Here is a 20,747-nt window from a genome sequence, read left to right as displayed (position 1 = left end):
AAATTGATTGCTCTGTGTGATTTTAATCAATAATTTATCAATCTAAACAAAGAGTGAGTAAATAGGGAAAGGGAATGGAATTCTTAAAATGTATGCAAACAGGACTCCTTGCTCAAGCAGAATGTTAGCAAGCCTACAGGCTGGAGGTGATTCCAGGTTTGATTGTGAAAAATCAAATAGAACCAGGTAGATGAGCTAATTATGGGTGACTACATTGGGATTGGTAACAGAATATGGACGGGATTCTCCCATTGCGCTGCTCTAGACACCAGCTGGTTTCCCCCCCACCCCCACATATCATGCTCCAATAGATCCCGCCACCCCCCTTTAGCAGGTTATGCCTGTTGCAAGGTTCCCAAGTGCCTTTTTTTAGCACAATCAGCTCCATGCCGGAAACCAGCGTGCAGCTGATTATCATTTTGAAATTAGAATTTCAAGACGGTGTTCTCCAGGTTTGCTAATATCTTCCTCTGCCAGAAGTGGTTCCCTGAGTGGTGTTCCCCACTAACAGGGATCAGGCGATCTGACCCCACTGGAGGAACAGAAGCCATTGAGACCCCCTAGGAGGTCAGGAGGTCACTGCCCCTTGGGCAGTGCCAGTCTGACACCCTGGTACGGCCCAAGAGACAAACTGGCATTGCGCACCAGGCACTGGGCAATCCCAAGGTCTAGGGCAGGGCATTTGGGGGTGGGATCTATTGGGGCAGGATCGATGATGGTGGTGGGGGGGTGGGGTGCCAGCTGCTTTTCTGCAAGTGGGATCGATGGGGGAGGGAGGGAGTAAGGTCTATTGGGGCTGGCCATCCAAGTGGGAAGATGGTCAGGCCCGCTGATCGAGGTGGTGGGGGTTTGGACTGTCTTGGTGGAGAGATTGGGGCTGGCCAGGTGGGGCAGGGGAAGATGGGGATGGCCATACATTGGGGGGGGAGGGGGGGGGCATGGGGGGGAGAGAGAGATGGGGACTGCCGGGAGTGGGAGAAGACAGATGTCAGAGTGGTCAAATAGGTCAGTGATCGGGGGAGGTGGGGGTGGTTTGCAGGGCTGGCCAGCGACCAGAATCCAGCATTTTGGACGTTGGCAATGGGAAGCCATAGCGCATGTGTTGTGGCTCGCTCAGTGCTATGCTGCTGGCCTGTCGAGCAGGAATAGGCCTTGACCCCTATTTACCAGAACCAATCATGCTAAGGAACTCTGCAATGCACAGAGTATCGGAGATTTCCCGCTGAAAAAACAGACAGCAATTACTCCTGTTTTCCAGCCTGTTCTTATGTCTTATGTTCTGTTGGGCACTCAGTTCTTTTTGGAACATCCTGGTCCATATGTTTCAAGCTACAATTGATAAGGGGAAAAAAGTATAAAAGCTTGAACAGATTGAATGAAATCAAATTTCAATAAGGTAAAGAGTGAGTTAGCTGATAAGATGTGGAAGGAGACATTGGCACATAATTGTGTAAAGCAAAAGTGAGAAAATCAAATAAATTGTAAATATATAGAAAAATACATTCCATTAAACAAGAGGGGAACTACTGAAAGTTTTACAGTGCTATAAATAAATGAAAGTGTTTAAAGATACTTAAAACTGAAAGACGGCAACTACAGGTTTAATAAGAACATAAGAACTAGGAGCAGGAATAGGCTATCTGGCCCCTCGAGCCTGCTTTACCATTCAATAAGATCATGGCTGATCTTTTCATGGACTCAGCTCCACTTTACCGCCTACTCACCATAACCCTTAATTCCTTTACTGTTCAAAAATCTATCTTTGCCTTTAAAACATTCAACAAGGTATCCTCAAATGCTTCACTGGGCAGGGAATTCCACAGATTCACAACCCTTTGGGTGAAGAAGTTCCTCCTCAACTCAGACCTAAATCTGCTCCCCCTTATTTTGAGGCCATGCCCCCTAGTTCTAGTTTCACCCACCAGTGGAAACAACTTTCCTGCTTCTATCTTATCTATTTCCTTCATAATTTTTGATTTGATTTAATTTACATTTGATTTATTTTTGTCACATGTATTTACAGTGAAAAGTATTGTTTCCTGTATGCTATACAGACAAAGCACACCGTTCATAGAGAAGGAAATGAGAGAATGCAGAATATGGTGTTACAGTCATAGCTAGGGTGTAGAGAAAGATCAATTTAATGCAAGGTAAGTCCATTCAAAAGTCTGACAGCAGCAGGGAAGAAGCTGTTCTTGAGTGAGTTGGTATGTGACCTCAGACTTTTGCATCTTTTTTCCGACAGAAGAAGGTGGAAGAGAGAATGTCCGTGGTGTGTGAGGTCCTTAATTATGCTGGTTGCTTTGCCAAGGCAATGGGAAGTGTAGACAGAGTGAATGGATGAGAGGTTGGTTTGTGTGAAGGATTGGGCTACCTTCACAATCTTTTGAGGTTCCTTGTGGTCTTGGGCAAAGCAGGAGCCATACCAAGCTGTGATACAACCTAAAAGAATGTTTTCTATGGTCTTCTGTAAAGTTTGGTGAGAGTTGTAGCTGACAAGCCAAACTTCCTTAGTCTTCTGAGAAAGTCGAGGTGTTGGTGAGCTTTCTTAACTTTGGAAGATCAGGAAGATCAGAACAGGTTGTTGGTAATCTGGACACCTAAAAACTTGAAGCTCTTGATCCTTTCTACTTCGTCCCCACTGATGTAGATAGGGGCATGTCCTCCTTTACACTTCCTGAACTTGATGACAATCTCCTTCATTTTGTTGACATTGAGGGAGAGATTATTGTGGCCGCACCAGTTCACCAGATTCTCTATCTCATTCCTGTACTCTGTCTTGTCATTGTTTCAGATCTGACCCATTACGGTGGTGTCGTCAGCAAAATTGAAAATCAAATTGGAGGGGAATTTGGCAGCACAGTCATAGGTGTATAAGGAGTATAGTCGGGAGTTGAGAACACAGCCTTGTGGGGCACCGGTGTTGAGGATGATCGTGGAGGAATTGTTGTTACCTATCCTTACTTATTGTGGTTTGTGAATTAGGAAGTTCAGGATCCAGTCACAGAGGGAGGTGCCGAGGCCCAGGCAATGGAAATTTTATATGTTTCTTTAAGATCCCTCCCTCAGTCTTAAACTACAAAATCTTATGAAGAATATGATAAATTAAGTGGAGAGTTAAAATGTCAGGGAAGCTCACAGAACTAGGAGGGAATGAAGAATTTCAAAATGTAATAGTATCTCAAAGTGGAGGGACAATTTCTTTTAGAATATTTTTATTGAAAATTTTCATTTTACATTTGCCAAGAAATGCAACAAATCCCTAAAATTGAGTACAATACAAAGTAATCATAATTCCACACAGAGCATATAGAAAAGATCAGTGAATAATCATATTATCCACCATTGCAATCGTTGTAGTCAGATGAGTAACGCCAGACTCACAAGAATGTAGCCGTTCCCACACTTACATCATGTGACCTCTCAAGGGAAAAATTTTAAAGATGAGGTGGGATCGCTGAGAGATGATTGTCAATTTGTAGATGAAAACTAAAAAAATGATAGAGTTATTTAATAAGTGTTTTTCATGGGTCTTCATTAAACAGAAGAATATCTGAAAGACACTGAATGCTGAAGTTGTTGAGAGTGACACGTGGGATATTAAGATAGGCAATATTGTGAGAGATCAAAAGGAAATTATAGTTATTTTGATTAAAGGGTAGCGAAGTGTCAGGATCTGATGGAATACATTTTAGCTTATTGAGGAAAATTGTAGAGAAACTAGAAATTATGTTTCAGGCCTCCGTTGAGTTTGAATGTATGTGCCAGGGTGCTGGAAAATGGCTAATTTTGTATCCCATTTTTGATAAATGATTAGATTATCTAAATCATTACTGGCCAGTTAGCTTAGGAATTATGATGAGGAACATTTTAGAATGTAAAATTACTGTATATCAAGCAAAGACAATGTCGTGTTAAATAGCACAAATTTCAAAGGGAATGATAAGTTCAGGAGAATTTGTTAAAGATACATCAGAATTGGCAGATGGGGAACATGTTCTAGATGTATTCTTATATAGACTTTAAGAAAGTTTATTACAAAGCTTCAAATGGGGGATAACTAGAAATGATGAAGAGATACAGGAATTAGGGAAACAGTAGCAAATTGCATTAAAATCGATTAGAGAAAATTAGTTAAAGTGCAAATAGGAGTTAAATTCAGGGAATAAGCTAAAATTGGCTCAAGGTCAGCGTGAGGTGGTATATTCTGGTTAAGCAAATAAGAGTAATTTTATTTTGGATAGAAGTAGGCCTGTGCTGTAGAAAAGCAGAGGTATTTGGGGGAACGGGTTCATTGGGCTTTAAAAGTAACACCTCAGCTTAATAGGGCCACAGAAAAGCTAATGGGATTTGTAGCAATAAAAACTCCTGGGAAAGGAATTCTGTGGTGAGTAACTCACTTCTTAACTCCCTCAAACCTGCCCACCATCTACCACACAATAAGGTACAATACAATCCGCTTGCCCCAAAATATCCAAGAAGCCTCAAGTCTTTAAGATGAAGTGGCTTGCTTGATTGGCACTCTATCTAGCATTTTAGATAAACACTCCCTCCATTACTGGTGCACAGTGGTAGCAGTATGTACCCCAACTACAAGAGGCATTACAGCAACTCACCAAGGCCTAGCAGGGTTGGTTTTGGATGATCATGGCCACGATGCTGATGGTCTCGGCTCCTTCAAGATGCCACCTACCTGCTGCCTCACAGCACCAGGGATCTGGGTTCAATTCCAGCCTTGGGTCACTATCTGCACATTCTCCCCGTATCTGCATGGATTTCCTCCCGGTGCTCTGGTTTCCTCCCACAGTTCTAAGTTGGGTGGGTTGTCCATGCTAAATTGATCGTAGTGTCAGGGGAATTAGCAGGGTAAATGTGAGGTTACAGGAATAGGCCCTGGGTGGGATTATGGTTGGTACAGACTCGATGGGCTGAATGGCCTCCTTCTGTACTGTAGGGATTCTATGATTTAAGGATGCTGATGTTAATATGCCTGTCCTCCTAGCTGATGTGAAGAATCCATCTCAGATAGTGGTACCTCTCTAGAGCCTTGAGGTGGTGGCTGTATGCAGGAGAAGTTTCTGAGCTGGATAAAGGAGTTGGGAGGATGACTGCCTTGTACATGAGGATCTTGGTGTCAACCAAATGTAGTGGTCATCAAAGACTGCCATTCTTAGGCAGCGCTCGTGAATTGAATACAATGTTGATCTCTGCATTGATGTCACAGAAGATGGCGGTGGTAGGTACAGTTCCAGTGGAAAGGGGACCTTGATGACTGGGGATCTCACCACTGCTGCAACCTTCACCTGCCATCACAGCCATCGATACCAAATGAATATCTTCTGTCTGATCCGCTGTTGTGGAATTGTTTTGGATTGCGCTTTGTCTGGTTCTTCCCCTCTGGTTCTTCCCCTCTTCCCCTTATTGTCATGGGTTTAAGACTGCCAAAAGTTTAAGACTCCTGACAACTTTGCTCTCGGGATCAACGGAATATTCAAGACTCTCCACCATGGCATTCAAAGAAAGTCGCAGAATCTCTACCCTGTAAAATCCTATGCATTCTGAACCTGTGGACTACGGATTTTAGTGAGGTCAGAGAAAAACTCACCACAAGATCTTTTGAAGCATCAAGTCATCAGAATAAAGAGCTGGAGGATAAGCAGAAATTAAGGAGCAGCTCCAGCAGGTCATGTAGGAAAGGCTGCAACTACTGCCAGAATAAGTAGAACACAATTTCCTCCCAGCTGCAGAATGGGCAGGTGGCCAAGACATCAGAAAAAAGGCACGAATATTCATTCAAGGCCACTCTACCGTACAACAATTTCCATCCCAATTCCCAGGAGTAATGTATTGTGTTTGAACACTGGTGCAAAGCTGGTGGCTTTCTTAACGTGATTATTTTGCTATGAACCTGCAAGTGTTAGTTAACAATTATAGGATCAGGTACTAAGGGAAGATAGAATTTATTCCTTGCAGCTTTGGAATGTGTTATATCAACATTAGAGAAAAGGCTTTGTATAGTAAATGATTCATACATGCTAAACATTTGTGTTTTGCGTGGTTGCCTGGTTCAGTTCCTGTTCATTTTTTTATGCAGAGAGACAGCAAGCTATGCAGAAAAGTGTTTGAATATATGCAACTTCCAGCTAATGTTGTTGACAAGAAAAGTTTATGCCTGATATTATTATGATTCATCGGGCCAAGAACTTATTGAAATTCCAAAGTTTAACTTGCCTGATAACCACAAACCTAGGATCAACTAACTGACTTGACCAAATTTCATTCTCCTGTTAAATGAGAAAAGTCCACAGATTTCGTGTAATTCCGGCAAAGCAGAACAGCACAGACAATTAGCTCTTGGAGAATTCAGAAAACAAATGAACATACAAATTATTAGCAGCAGAAGGCCACTTGGCCCCTCGAGCCTGTTCCACCTTTCAATAAGGTCATGGCTGATGTGATTGTAATCTCAACTCCACATTCCCAGCTACTCCCAAATAACTTTTCACCGCTTTGCCTATCAATAATTTATCTAGCCCTGCCTTAAAAATATTCAAAGACTCTGCTTCCACCATCTTTTGCGGAACAGAGTTCTAAATACGACCCTCTCAGAGAAAAAAATCTGTCATAAATGGGTGACCTCTTATTTTTAAACTGTGACTCCTAATTCTAGATTGTCTCATAAGAGGAAACATCCCCTCCACACCCAACCTTTCAGGATCTTTTTGATACTATTTGACCTTTGACTGAAATACAGTATTATTATAATTTTCAAAACATAGGAAGGCAAACATACAAGGTGGCAGGGCAGCCAAAGCAGTCAGCTCTGAATCACGAGAAAGCTAAATTATCATAGAACAAAAGCAATCAAGAATACTTGAGAAATAAAAGAAGATTTGTTTGTGAACTGAAATTGCAAGCTGAGCAGGAGGGAAAACAGAGGCACATGATTTGGTAAGAAAGGTCACGAGAAGCTCTTGATAACACAAGAAGGGAAAAATAAGAAAAGATGCCTTGGATGAGGCAAACAGCAACAACTTGAATTTATATGGCTTGCTGCATGTAATAAAATGTTTCAGCAGGAGCAGTATCAAATAATGAGCCACATAGAGTCATAGAGGTTTACAGCATGGAAACAGGCCCTTCGACCCAACTTTTTTTTAAACCCCTAAGCTAATCTTAATTGCCCACATTTGGCCCCTACCCCTCTATACCCACCTTACCCATGTAACCATCTAAATGTTTTTTAAAAGGCAAAATTGTACCTGCCTCTACTATTACCTCTGGCAGCTTGTTCCAGACACTCACCACTTCTGTGTGAAAACATTGTCCCTCTGAACACTTTTGTATCTCTCCCCTCTCACTTTAAACCTATGCCATCTAGTTTTAGACTCCCCTACCCTTGGGAAAAGATATTGACTATCTAGCTGATCTATGCTCCTCATTATTTTATAGACCTCTATAAGGTCACCCTTCAGTCTTCTATGCTCCAGAGGAAAAAGTCCCAGTCTATCCAGCCTTTCCTTATAACATGTGGAGAGATTGAGACTGATGACCAAAAGCTAGCTCAAAGAGACAGATTTTTAGAAGCACCTTAAAGCAAGAATAACAGGGAGAGAAACACAGTGCCTATGGAAGGACTTCCAGAGCTTAGGGTCTATGCAGCTTAAGTTGCAGCTATCAATGGTGGGTCAATTAAAATTGAGGATATGTAAGAGGCCAGAATTGGAGGAGTTCAGAGATTTTGTTTATTCCAATGTTTAATTGAAAGAAATTTCTATTCATTCATTACTGGATGTTGGGTAATCAGAGTGACAAATCAGAAGTAGTGGAGGTGTGGGAGGCTTGTTGGTAACTTAAAGTTGGATGTCGTGTGGAATCTGACATTGCGTTATCAGATGGTGTTGCTGAGGGAAAGCATGTAAATGAAAGATAGAAAGGGGCTTTGAATAGAGGTTTTGGTAAATTCAGAGTGTGGGAAGAGAAAGCCATTTTAGGTAACATTTTGGCTGTGACAGGATAGACAATAATGGGACAAGGTGAGGGCAGTCCCACCCATCCAAACAATGGAGGAGAAGTATTGGAGGAGGATGGTGTGGTCAATCATATCAAGTGTTGCAGACAGGTCAAGATGAATGAGGAGGAATAGCTTCCCAAACTCTGGTGAAATATTATGATTTTGATGAGGGCTGATTCAGCATGGTGGCATGGCTGGAAGCCTGATTATACGCATTCAAATATGGATTTGGTGAAAAAGTGATTATGGATTTAGAAAATGATGACATGTTTGAGCAACAATGGGAGGAAACAGATTTTGGAGATGGGGTTGTAGTTTGCAATGACAGAGAATTCTTGAGTGGGTATTTTGAGAAGAGCAGTAATAACACCAAATTTAAGAGGAGGTGAACCATTAACAACCACGCTGAGAGCCAGAAAGGAATTTAGGTGGCCTGAAATTTGGTGGGAATAGGGTTATGGAAACAGGAGATGGATTTTACAGAAGATATTAGATTGGAAAGGGCATGGGGGAGGAAGGAAAAAAAGAAAAAGATGTGAGCTTGGTTGAGGGTGGGGGGAAACTTGGAGGAAACTTGATTTGTTGTTTGGGGAAGAGAGGGAAGCACTCAATGCATTTGAACAGATGGTCTCAATCTTAATGACTAAGATGTGCATGTTTCTTGCATTTAATGTTGGAGGTGAGAGTTTGGGGATAGGCCAGAGAGGTTTACGAAGAAGATTTAATGATGAATCAATTTCTTTGCATTCTGGGATGATCGTGGAATAGTGAATAGTTTTGGCAGAAAAGAGTAGGACCCAATAGCACTTTAGGCAGTTCAGCCATCTGGCATTGCATAGATAAAGCAGTTGTTCATCGTTATTGTTCAAATCCTCATCCCCTGGGATGGAGATGGGGTCCAACAGGTTGGACTTTAACCTGATGCTGTGAGACTTCTTACTGTGTTTACCCCGGTCCAACACCGGCATTTCCACATCATGGAGATGTAGGCCAGTGCAGGCGAATGAACAGTGTGAGAGAGGGAGCAACAGCATAAACTCCTCCACCCCCCCTCCTAGTTTTGGTTGACAACTCCTATTGGATACTTTTCTGAATTATGATCACATGATCATGCACCTTCAACTGCCCCAGCCAGTCAAATACTTTTACCCCATTTTCAAAAATTTTATATTAAAGCTAAGAAATCATGATAAAATCGAAAATATGGAGTCTAATAGTTGGGAATGTTTTCCAGTGGTTGTATGGTTAAAGAAGCATGAACTATTTTAAAATGAAAATTGTAGAAAGACCGGTTGACTGCGTTGGTAGAATTAGAGTTTTTGATATGCTGATTAGCCTAGCAACATTATAAACAGATGTATACCAATGACAAATAGATAACAATGGAGAATAGGGCATCTAAAATTAATACAAATATGATAAAAGTTCAAAAGAGAAGACAAGGATGCATTTCACACTTACACTTAAAAAGTGAGCTCATGTAATAAAGATAATTAGAGTGATTTCTGAGAAAGTTACCTCAGATAAGGAAAGATCAAAATGGAAACAGGATATCAAAGGCAAGTTCATCCTATGTAAGGGAGCTCATGGCAGGAAGATGTATCAATTCCCAACAAGACGTTTCTGGAGAATGCCTGTTTGAGAAACCAGTCAGATGCAACCCTACAAGATATAGGTGCCTGATGTGGTAGTGTTTGCTGGATTTTGCTTATAGTTTTAAAACACATGGGATGTTGTTTTTGGAGGTTTAGTTCTGAGGTTAGGAAAACAGAAGGGTTTGGAACTGGGTAAATTTAAACAGACTGTGCATAACCATGAATGTAGTTATGTGTATTTTTAGTTGACTTTCTTGTGTGTTTTACTGTTTGATAAACATTTATTGTATTTAAAATCATCACAAAAATGTCTAGGGCATTCTTTGCTGCTTTTCACATCTTTCCTCACAGTATACCAAATTGCAAAATATAGTTAAATGCAGACATTCCAAGTTTCCCATCTGGGATTTGGAAAACTCTAGCATGTAACATCAGCTGTGCTCCTAACACTAACAACTGAAAATGTTCACAAAAATGCCCTTATGATTTTTCTGTCTAGTTGCTTGCAGTAATGTTCAGATTAAGTTTTAATTCCTGAGAACTCCAGAACAATGATGAAAAGTTGATTCAGTCTTCAAATATGGTAGCTAATGTATCAGACAGGATTTCTTCATTTCATGCCACTTCTTGTATTACAAGCTTTGATACACTGAAGGAATGTATGTAGGTACTAGATTCACATGCATAATTTTGAAAAAGAATAGGGGAGTTACTTTTTCCAATATCCCCGTCAACCGTAATCAGAAAAAGCAGACTATCTGGTTATTATCACATGCGGATAGTGGGAGTTTGCTGTGTGTAGATTAGCTGCCATGTTTCCTATGAGCGTACTTCAAAAGTACTATTACCTCTTCTTTCAGTTTCTTCCAATTTACTTGCGGTCGCCAGTGCTGATTGATCCTCCTATCATTCCTCACTCACCATTACATCATCCCATCTGGTCTTCCTTCCTCTTCTCTTTCTCCCTAGCCGTTCCAACCCCACCATTCCCCTCAGTGCATGCCCTCTCTTTCTCTAGACCAATGACCACTTCAATCTCTTCTTGGTTACTTTTGTCGCTGCTGCAATCTTCATTGATTACCTGATATACTGGTTTCTGATTTTGTCCTTTTCATCTCATTACCATCCAGTCGTTGTTCCTCTCTTCTTGCTCAGGTTGCTCCAATATATTACAAGGTTGGTCTCATAACAAAGAGCAAAGAATACTACAGCACTGGAACAGGCCCTTCAGCCCTCCAAGCCTGCACAGACCATGCTGCCCAACTTAACTAAAACCACCTACACTCCTGGGGACCATATCCCTCCATTCCCATCCTATTCATGTAAATGTCAAGAAGCCCATTATTGTATCTGCTTCCAATATCTCTCCCGGTAGCGAGTTCCAGGCACCCACCACTCTCTGTGTAAAAAATCTGCCTCATACACCTCCATTAAACCTTGCCCTTTGCACCTTAAACCTGTGCCCCCTAGTAATTGACTCTTCCACCCTGGGAAAAGGCTTCTGACTATCCACTCTGTCCATGTCTTTAATAATCTTGTAGACTTCTATCAGGTCACCCCTCAATCTCTGTCGTTCCAGTGAGAACAAACCAAGTTTCTCCAACCTCTCCTCATAGCTAATGCCCTCCATACCAGGCAACATCCTGGTAAATCTTTTCTGTACCCTCTTCAAAGCCTCCACATCCTTCTGGTAGTGTGGCGACCAGAATTGAACACTATATTCCAAGTGTGGCCTCACTAAGATTCTATAAAGTTGTAAAATGACTTGCCAATTTTTAAATTCAATGCCCCGGTCTTCGTGACCACCTTTCAGTGACCTGTGTACGTGTACACCCGGATCACTTTGTCTATCAATACTCTTAATGATTTTGCCATTTACTGTATATTTCCTATCTGTATTAGACCGTTCAAAATGCATTACCTCACATTTGTCTGGATTAAACTCCATCTGCCATCTCTCCGCCCATGTCTCCAGTGAATATATATCTTCCTGTATCCTCTGATGGTCCTCATCACTATCCGCAAATCCACCAACTTTTGTGCCATTCGCAAACTTACTAATCAAACCAGTTACATTTTCCTCTAAATCATTTATATATTGTAAATAGCAAAGGTCCCAGCACTGATCCCTGAGGAATGCCACTTATCACAGCTCTCTATTCAGAAATGCACCTTTTCACTGCTACTCTCTGTCTTCTTTGACTGAGCCAGTTTTGTATCCACCTTGACAGCTCACCTCTGATTCTGTGCAACCTCACCTTCTGCACCAGTCTGCCATGAGGGACCTTATCAAAGACCTGTCTTGCACATATTTCCTTTCAGTTTCAGCAATATTTTTCTTTCATGCAACACTCCATTGCATTTTCAATTACTTCAACCAGAGCTAATCTATTGCTTAAATTACACTCTCCTACTTCCATCATCTGCACTGACCGCAGGTACTTGAAGCTACTTACTTTCTCTATTCTTTACATGTAATCAATGCACCTTCACTCTGGTCCTCTTTTCTAAGCTCAAACTGATCTTTGGTCCACTGATCCTCATATCTCTGTTATCCACTGCATTTCTTCAGTTCTCCAGATAGGCAGTCATGTTCTCATCATGCCCACCACAAAGCTGATGTCAACTGCAAATACTGTTGACAATGGCACTTTCTGTCTCACTGGCTAAGTTAATGCATCTCTGACAATCAAGTGGAGGAAGCGGCTGAGTGCTGGTCCTTGGTGGAATCCAACTTTGATTTTGTAACAAAAAACAGAAAATGCTGGAAAATCTCGACAAGTCTGACAACATCTGCGGACATGATGGCGGCGTTGGACTGGGGTAAACACAGTAAAAAGTCTGACAACACCAGGTTTTAGCTAAAACCTGGTGTTGTCAGACTTTTTACTAACATCTGCGGAGAAAGAGCAGAACTGATGTTTCAAGGGATGATGACTGAGGTTTTTAGTTTCGTAACTTTGACTTCTAAAGTACTAGCTGGCTCCAGTGTTTTTGAAAGGAGCTATGTGAATGGAAATCGTTCTCCTCTTTCCGACTTCTAATAGGAAGTATATTCAGTTCCCTTTAAACAGTGACTTTGATCAGAGACTTTTATTTGGGGCCTTTTTTTGGTTATACATTTTTTTCTTGAATTGCAAAATTGAATTGGTTGTCAGTTTTTTCCTGAGTTTTTGCAGGTTGCCAGGTGTGGTGACTGCCAAACACAATGCTGCTGCTATTAAAAACAGCCTGAAGGTGGCCAATGCTGCTGCTATTAAAAACAGCCTGAAGGTGGCTGGCCATCAGGAGCGTTGGTTCCTGAATAGGGCAGGCAAGGTGCAATGCAGCAAAGTGATTGACGGATTGAGCGTCGAGACCCTACGTTCTGCGTGAACGATGGCGTCACCGCGCCCCGTGGCGTGGTCTCCGTGGTTACAGCGAACGCGGCCTGGGTCGGCTGGATGCGCTGTTTCCATCCACTAAATGCGAACGAGTGAATGCTGTTTCCGAGCACTGAGGCTGGGAGAGCCCCGCACCTCCACCTCTCGGTGTGTTTGTTCAAGCGGAAGTAATTGATCACCCGCTAGGTTAAAATATCCCAACGCCGCAGCTGGCTGCAGGCTGCTCACTATACAAAGTCATGATGGGAAGATGCCGGCATAGACTTTCCCAACAAGTTACACCCAGGCCCCTTTAGTGAGAACCAAGCTGTAGGCACTCACTCGCTATGAGGAGGCTGTTTATTCATGATTTTTTAACAAGATGATGTAAATCAGCCTGTTTTGTTAAAGCTAAAATACTGCGAATGCTGGAATCTGAAACAAAAACAGAAAGTGCTGGAATATATCAGCAGGTCTGACAGCATCTGTGGAGAGATAATAGAGCCAAGATTTCAAGTTCGAATGACCCTTCGTCTGTCAATCTGTTTTGTGTTCTATTTCCAATACAGATGCCATCATCCCCAAATATTTCATTACCAGAACAATGGGAATTGTAATTCTAATCCTGGATGATCTGTAGGTTGATAGTTTTTCAGTAGTTGCGGTGCATTGGTATGATTGGAAGCAAAACGCCACACAGTGGAATTGTCCTCATAAGAAATGACTTAGTTGGTCTGCAATAAGCTGTTGTTACCATCCAGTGACAGTTTACTACTTTCCACTCACTTGAAGGTGGTTTGAAATGTTCTGTCATTATATTACATTACTCTTCAGCTGACTTGCAGGTTGTGCCAGCCTTGTGTTATTGTGCCCTGGAGTGCAATGCTTGAATAATATTGGCTTCACATGTAATTTTGATGTAAATTGTTGTAGTGTATATGGAGCTGTCATATAATTTAGCTATCAAGTATCAGGATATTATGGTCATTACATGTATAGAGTTCAAAGATTGGTGTGATTCGTCTACTGTTTTCTGATTGGCAAAATAAAATGTACTCTAGCTGGGAACAGGTGTGATTTTTTAAAAAGTGAAAATCAGTCATGGCTCAATTCTTTTAGATGAAGGGTTCAACTGAAGCCCAGTCTGCTCTGGTTGGATCCAAAAAAAGATGGATGTGTAAGATGGATGACACTATTTTGAATAATAACAGGGAAATTATCTCCAGTTTTGGCCAATATTTATCTTTCAGTCAACATCACAAAAACAATCTGATCATTGTTGTTTGTGGAAATTCGCAGTGCATAAATCATCTTTTGTATTTCCTGCATTACAACAGTGACTACACTTCAAAATGATATTTAATTGTATGTAAAACAACTTTGGATATCCCATGGTTATGAAAGACACTATATAAATGCATTTTTTCTTTTTTTCTGTGCTTGTGGCTTTGGTAATTAGTTTTGTGGAAGAAATGTATTCGTTGACATATTTTGGGAAGTTCCAAGACACCTTAACAGCAAAACAAATAAAAAGGAGTCATGACTGATCTTTACAGTACATATAATTTGTCAATACATTTTTAGGATTTGTCAATCAGATATAAACTCAGCTACTTTTGGTGACAAACTTTCAAAGATCAGTTTAACAAGTGAATGATGAATTTGATAAAAATGTTTAAAAAAATTTTGATACTTAAGCCGCTATTTAATGTGTAAGTAGGTCACCTAGTTCAGTGATCTTGACATATCGTTCCACGAGTTGTCAGCAGGTGTGCCTAAAGTCTTGTGATTTGTCTCCAAGCTGTTGAAGTCTGAGTTATACTGTGATCTTCAATTTTGGTGACTAATTCTTTACAGAAATTTGATATGAGGCTGCAGTATTTCACAGGAATGTGCCATGGTAATAGTCACACAATGATTCACCACTATGCTGTAGAAGAATCTTGTATCGTTTTAATCACAACTGCACGAACATTACTTTGCTTCCGTTCCCAAGTATTGCTCTAGCCAAGCTTAAAGTTACACATGCCTTACTTTTAAATTGCAATTTCTTTTATGGTTTACATATTTTAGTTATAACATGTGTATGTCAGCTATGACTCAGTTACTCTCTTGCCTGTGAATTGGAAGGTCCTGGGTTCAAGTCCCACTCCAGCCATTTGAGCAAAAAGAACCAGAAGATACTGAGTGAGTGCTCCATTGTTGGAGGTGCTGAGTTTCACAGTGTTAAACCTAGGCCCACTTTGGTCTCTCAGATGGGCATAAAAGATTTGATGGTACTATTTCAAAGAAAGGCAGGGGACTTATCCACAGTGTCCTGACCAATTTATTCCTCAATCAATGACATTTAAAAATACAGATTATCTGGCCATTATCACATTGCTGCTCATGGAACTTTACAGTTCAGAAATTGACTGCTGTGTGATAGTGGCCACACATCAAAAAGTACTTAATTGCATATCATGTGCTTTAGGATGTCTATAGCTCATGAAAACCACTGTCTCAATGCAAATCTTTCCTTCTATATTGCCACAGAGACAGCAACAGTTTGATGGTAATGTTGAACAGTTTTGATCTTCAACTTAAACAGATCACCATGGAACGCCATGTTCCAGTCCACCCTTTACCTGAAGAGATCCAACAGGTAAGCAAACATTTTTTGAATAATATATATATCTGTATATGTATCTATATGTATAAGAAAAGATCCATAAAATATTTTGTCTCTATTTGTACCTAGTTGTTGTGATCTGGATAAGATAAATGTATTTACCATTACCATATAGCAATGTCTAATTGGTTTTGACAATGTTTAGGATAATTGGTGCATATGATTGAAATATATTCATATTTTTAAGCCTGTGATATTTAATAGCAGATAGCATATTCCAGTTTCAGTACAGGGGTTTATGTTTCAGTATTTTTTCCTGCTTCCAACTTTATCTGCTTTAAATAAATATGAATAGTGTTGAACGGAATTGCTTTCATAATTATAATTGTTACTAAGGTAAATATTTGTATTGATTTTGTTTTGAAACCTCACCCTATGAAGCTGCCAGTCAGAAACACTCTATGATTAGACACTGGGGGCAATTCTCCCAAAAAATTTGAAGTGTCAAATTTGCGGGGAAACTGGAGTAATTCAGACTGTCTTTTTCAGTGGGAGTTCAGACTATGATCTTCCACACTCTGTGCAATGCAGAGGACTCCAGCGTGAATATCATTAGATTTCAGGTAATTATAGTGATTAAAATGCAGTTTTGTGAGCTACAGATGAAGGCATAGTTGTCTGTTGATATTAACATTTTTTATTGTTTTTTTTAAAAGTCATACTTGCTTTTGCCTTAAGAAAACATATGGGTTGTAACTTCCTTGGAGTGGCAATCAGCTTCAGATGGGGAGCCATAGGGAGTCAAGTTGGGGAATACTGTTGGGGGTAATTAGGATGCGGTCGTTTGGCCGTGAGGGTAATCCAGTGGTGGGAGTGTGGTCCAAGGTGGAGCAGTCCCCTGGGAAGCTGGGAGGTATGGGGGGAGTCCCAAAGGTGTGGGATAGTTGGTGGTTGGACCAGGGGGACTTGCACTTGGAGTTGGGGTAGGGTGTTGAATATCCTTGGATGGGGAAGTCCCATTGAGGGAGACAGTTGGGGGTAGGGTAAACCCCTGGAGCATCAAAGTGAGGGATGGAGCCTGTGGGAGAGTAGTCGGGGGTTGAGAAAGTCCTCGGGGGAGTTGCGGGTGTGAGGGAATCCTGTGGTGTTGGGGGGGGTGGCGGTGTTGGTGATGCGGGTGGTGGGGTTGGGTTGCCCTGTGTCTACCCAATAGTTATGCAGAAGTTAGAAGAGATTTTAATTCTTCTAACTTTTTCTGGGTAGCTATTTGTGTAACATAGCTGGAAGTGTATGATTTAAATTGCGTTTTCTGATTTCCTGGCGCAAGACAGTTGCCCTGAGGATGTTTGTATTTCTAGGCACCGACTGTGCAAACCATTACCTTTTATCTTTCAAGAGATTCCCTAGCACATCATTTGGGTACACTCTCAAATCCAACAATGGGGAGCTCAGAAGTTATGGTCCATAATCTCACTTTCATTTCACATGCAAACACGTATGACCTGAATGTTGTGGATTGTCATTTTTTAAACATGTAAATCAATACAGCAAAGTGAAAACAATTGGCTATTCAATTATAATAAATGAAACAGAAAATGCTGGAAATGCTCAGCAGGTCTGTCAGCAACTGTGGAGAGAGAATTAGAGTTTACACCTGTTGTGTATTTCAAACATTTTCTGTTTTTTGTGTAGATTTCTAGCGTCCGGAGTATTTTGCTTTGGCTATTCAGCTTGTAGGATTGATTGATTCACATATTGTATGTACATTGTCACTGCTTCAGTGTAGTCAAGATTTTCAGGAACTGAAAGTACAGAACAAAACCTTTGAATATAATCTACATCAGATACCACCTATATAGACCAACTCGGCTTATAGTTAAACTATTCAAATTTCTAAATAGTGCAAAACCTTTTCTCCCATTCTTATGAACAAATAAGAATATTAATTGATTTTACTTAATCAAATTATTGTAAGAAGAGTTAAGGTAAAATTAGCATTTTTATGATTTGCCTGTGAAGGACTATAGACATGACTTGGGCAAATGCTCCAAATCCCAGCATGAGATTGCTTGACTTATGGTTCTAGTAATTAATGCAACTGCAATGAAGAAAACCCGGCCCTATATTTAAAATTTTTGCTCTGCATTCATAAATAAGAAAGAAGTCTTAGTCAACGTTGTTATGCCAACCAACTCAGGCCTAATGCTTACCAATGTCAGACTTTTAAATAAATGTGTGATAATAGGTTATTCTATAGGTCTCACTAAGAAGTTCAGAGACCTGTAAATTTGTGATGTTTATTGCCAACACATAATTATTTACATATGTATGAAATATAGCCCAAACCAGGAACTCGCTCTATGTTAATTCCCATTTCATCCTCTCCATATAACTCTGTAAGTGCACAGGTGCAACAGGCAGTCAAGAAGGCAAATAGTATGTTGACCTTCACAGTGAGAGGATTTGAATATAGGAATAGGGATGTTTTACTTCAGTTGTATAAGGTGTTGGTGAGGCCACACCTGGAGTATTATGTGCAGTTTCATGTCGTTATCTGAGGAAGGATGTTCTTGCTACAGAGAGAGTGCAGCAAAGGTTTATTAGGCTGATTCAAAGAACAAAGACCAAAGGAAAGTACAGCACAGGAACAGGCCCTTTGACCCTGCAAGCCCATGCCAAGAATCCTGGGATGACAAGACTGCCATGAGAGGAGAGATTCTGTCAGTTAGGGTTACATTCATTGGAGTTTAGAAGAATAAAGGGAATCTCATAGAAATGTATAAAATTCTAACAGGATTAGATAGAGTTAAATTCAAAAAGAATGCTCCTGATGGTGGTGGAATTCAGAACTAGGGGTAATAGTTGGGGGTCAACGTCTTAGCTCCGAGGTGAGGAGAAATTTCTTCACCCAGAGAGCAGTGAATGTGTGTCATAGAGTCATAGATGTTTACAGCATGGGAACAGGCCCTACGGCCCAACTTGTCCATATTGTCCTTTTTTTAAAACCTCAAAGCTAATCCCAATTGCCCACATTTGGCCCATATCCCTCTATACCCATCTTACCCATGTAAGTGTCTAAATGTTTTTTAAAAGACAAAATTGTACCTGCTTCTACTACTACCTCTGGCAGCTTGTTCCAGACACTCACCACCCTCTGTGTGAAACCATTGCCCCTCTGGACAGTTTTGTATCTCTCCCCTCTCACCTTAAACCTATGCCCTCTAGTTTTAGACTCCCCTAACTTTGGGAAAAGATATTGACTACCTAGCTGATTGATGCCCCTCATTATTTTATAGACCTCTATAAGATCACCCCTCAACCTTCTATGCTCCAGAAAAGAAAGTCCCAGTCTATCCAGCTTCTCATAATTCACACCATCCAGTCCCAGCAGCATCCTAGTAAATCTTTTCTGCTTTCTTTCTAGTTTAATAATATTCTTTCTATAATAGGTGACCAGAACTGTACACAGTATTCCAAGTGCAGCCTTACCAATGTCTTGCACAACTTCAACAAGACATCTCAACTCCAATATTCAGTGTTCTGACCAATGAAAGTAAGCATGCCAAATGCCTTCTTCACCACTCTGTCCACTGTGACTCCACTTTCAAGGAGCTATGAACCTGTACCCCTAGATCTTTTTGTTCGGTAACTCTCCCCAATGCCCTACCATTAACTGAGTAAGTCCTGCCCTGGTTCAGTCTTCCCAAATGCATCATCTTGCATTGATCTGAATTAAATGACATTTGCCAATTGATCAAGATCCTATTGCAATCCGAGATAACTAATGTGGAATTCACTACCACAGAAAATAGTTGAGGCTAAAATGTTGTTGATTTCAAAAACAAATTAAATGTAGGTCTTCAGGCTAAAGGGATCAAGGGATATGGGAGAAAGGCAGGATCAGGGTACTGAATTTGACAAGCAGCCATGATCATAATGGATGGTGGAGCAGGCTTGAAGGGCCAAATGGCTTACTCTTTCTGTTTTTTATGTATGTACCATGTAGAATTAACTTCAATTCCAGTTTTGGCCTCTAATAACACAAAGTTCTTTATGGGCAGAACTTCATGCCCTTTCCACCCTACAGTAAGTTCTAAAAGGTGGGGGACAGGGTGGGGGGTCAGGGGGAGGGGGGCACAGTGATGGTGAGAGCAATGGAATGCCATGATGGGATTCCTTCTAGGTTTCCAATGCCCCCACCCTGGCAGCAATTTTACACTGTGGCAGACAGGGCCTTTGACAGGAAGCCCACCCATATTCCAGTTAAGGTCCTTCATGACCATTGGTCATTAACAGGTGACAGCTCAGAGGGAGAAATGCAAAAATAGTGTAAATTCCATCCTTGATGGGAATGGGGGGTGGTGTGGTGCCTCCAAAAAAAAGCTCCCATCTGATTGGGGGCACACTTCCCTTAAAGCCTAGTGACCTCTTCTGGCCAGCAAGCCCAGATTGGCTGCAGCTCTCCAAGATGGAAATTTCTTCCGAGTAAGGGGTGAAAGTCCTGCTTTTTGCCAATGAATGTTTGCTAGAATGTAATATGTATGGCATCAGGGCTGCTGACTTTGCCCATTCTTCGGGTGGCAGGCGCCAGCCCACACCATCTTGAAAATTCAGGTATTGTTCTACATGCTCTAAAATATTTATAGGATCAGTGTACCTTGATACCTTAAAAGTCAATTGAACCATCAGAAACAGATGGGGCTAATTATCAACTAGGAGTTATGATTATAGATAATGGATTCATCTTCAATGTTCACTATTTTAGTATCAGCAATAATTATTCATGGTAAATAAACAAATACACACTAAGACAATGGTCTGAAGGGTATCACAATGCATTAATATTTCAAGAGTTTACAAACTTACATTAGTGCAACTTAATTGCATTCTACCATCTATAGTGCACATCAAAAAGGCTCATGAAAACACAGTGCTCGATCCCTTCTGTGTCAGAAAGACACAACTTATAAATGAATCCTATCAACTTTCATTAAGAAGCAGAAAAAAGAGAGCTTGATGACTATAGAAAGGCTTAAATTAAAAATAGTAGAAATAAAAATAGTGCATCAGTGTGAAGATTTTCCATTGCTGCGAGCTGAAGACTTTGAATTTTCAGTTAGTTTAAATGGAGGAGACTCAAACTAAGCGAAATGAGACATTTGGAT

The 20,747-nt window shown here is 40.8% G+C and overlaps 1 protein-coding gene across 2 annotated transcripts in view; it reads left to right on the top strand.

The window, feature by feature from the left end:
- lekr1 (Leucine-, glutamate- and lysine-rich protein 1) overlaps nt 1–20,747 on the top strand; it is a 190,211-nt gene that overhangs the window by 16,193 nt on the left and 153,271 nt on the right. Inside the window, exons 1-2 of one of the 2 annotated variants that reach the window (XM_080185587.1) lie at nt 13,077–13,139; nt 15,507–15,615. In XM_080185587.1, coding sequence (XP_080041713.1) covers nt 15,523–15,615 — 93 coding nt within the window. In that variant the 5' untranslated portion in view covers nt 13,077–13,139; nt 15,507–15,522. Of the gene's footprint in view, nt 1–13,076; nt 13,140–15,506; nt 15,616–20,747 lie in introns of those variants that run through there. The other variant, XM_080185588.1, reaches the window with a different exon arrangement.

This window comes from Carcharhinus amblyrhynchos, chromosome 3, assembly GCF_965287045.1.
Source record: "Carcharhinus amblyrhynchos chromosome 3, sCarAmb.v2.hapA, whole genome shotgun sequence".
Lineage (NCBI taxonomy): Eukaryota > Metazoa > Chordata > Chondrichthyes > Carcharhiniformes > Carcharhinidae > Carcharhinus > Carcharhinus amblyrhynchos.
Note: the sequence above shows the minus strand (reverse complement) of the source record. Positions and strands in the feature narration are given on the sequence as shown.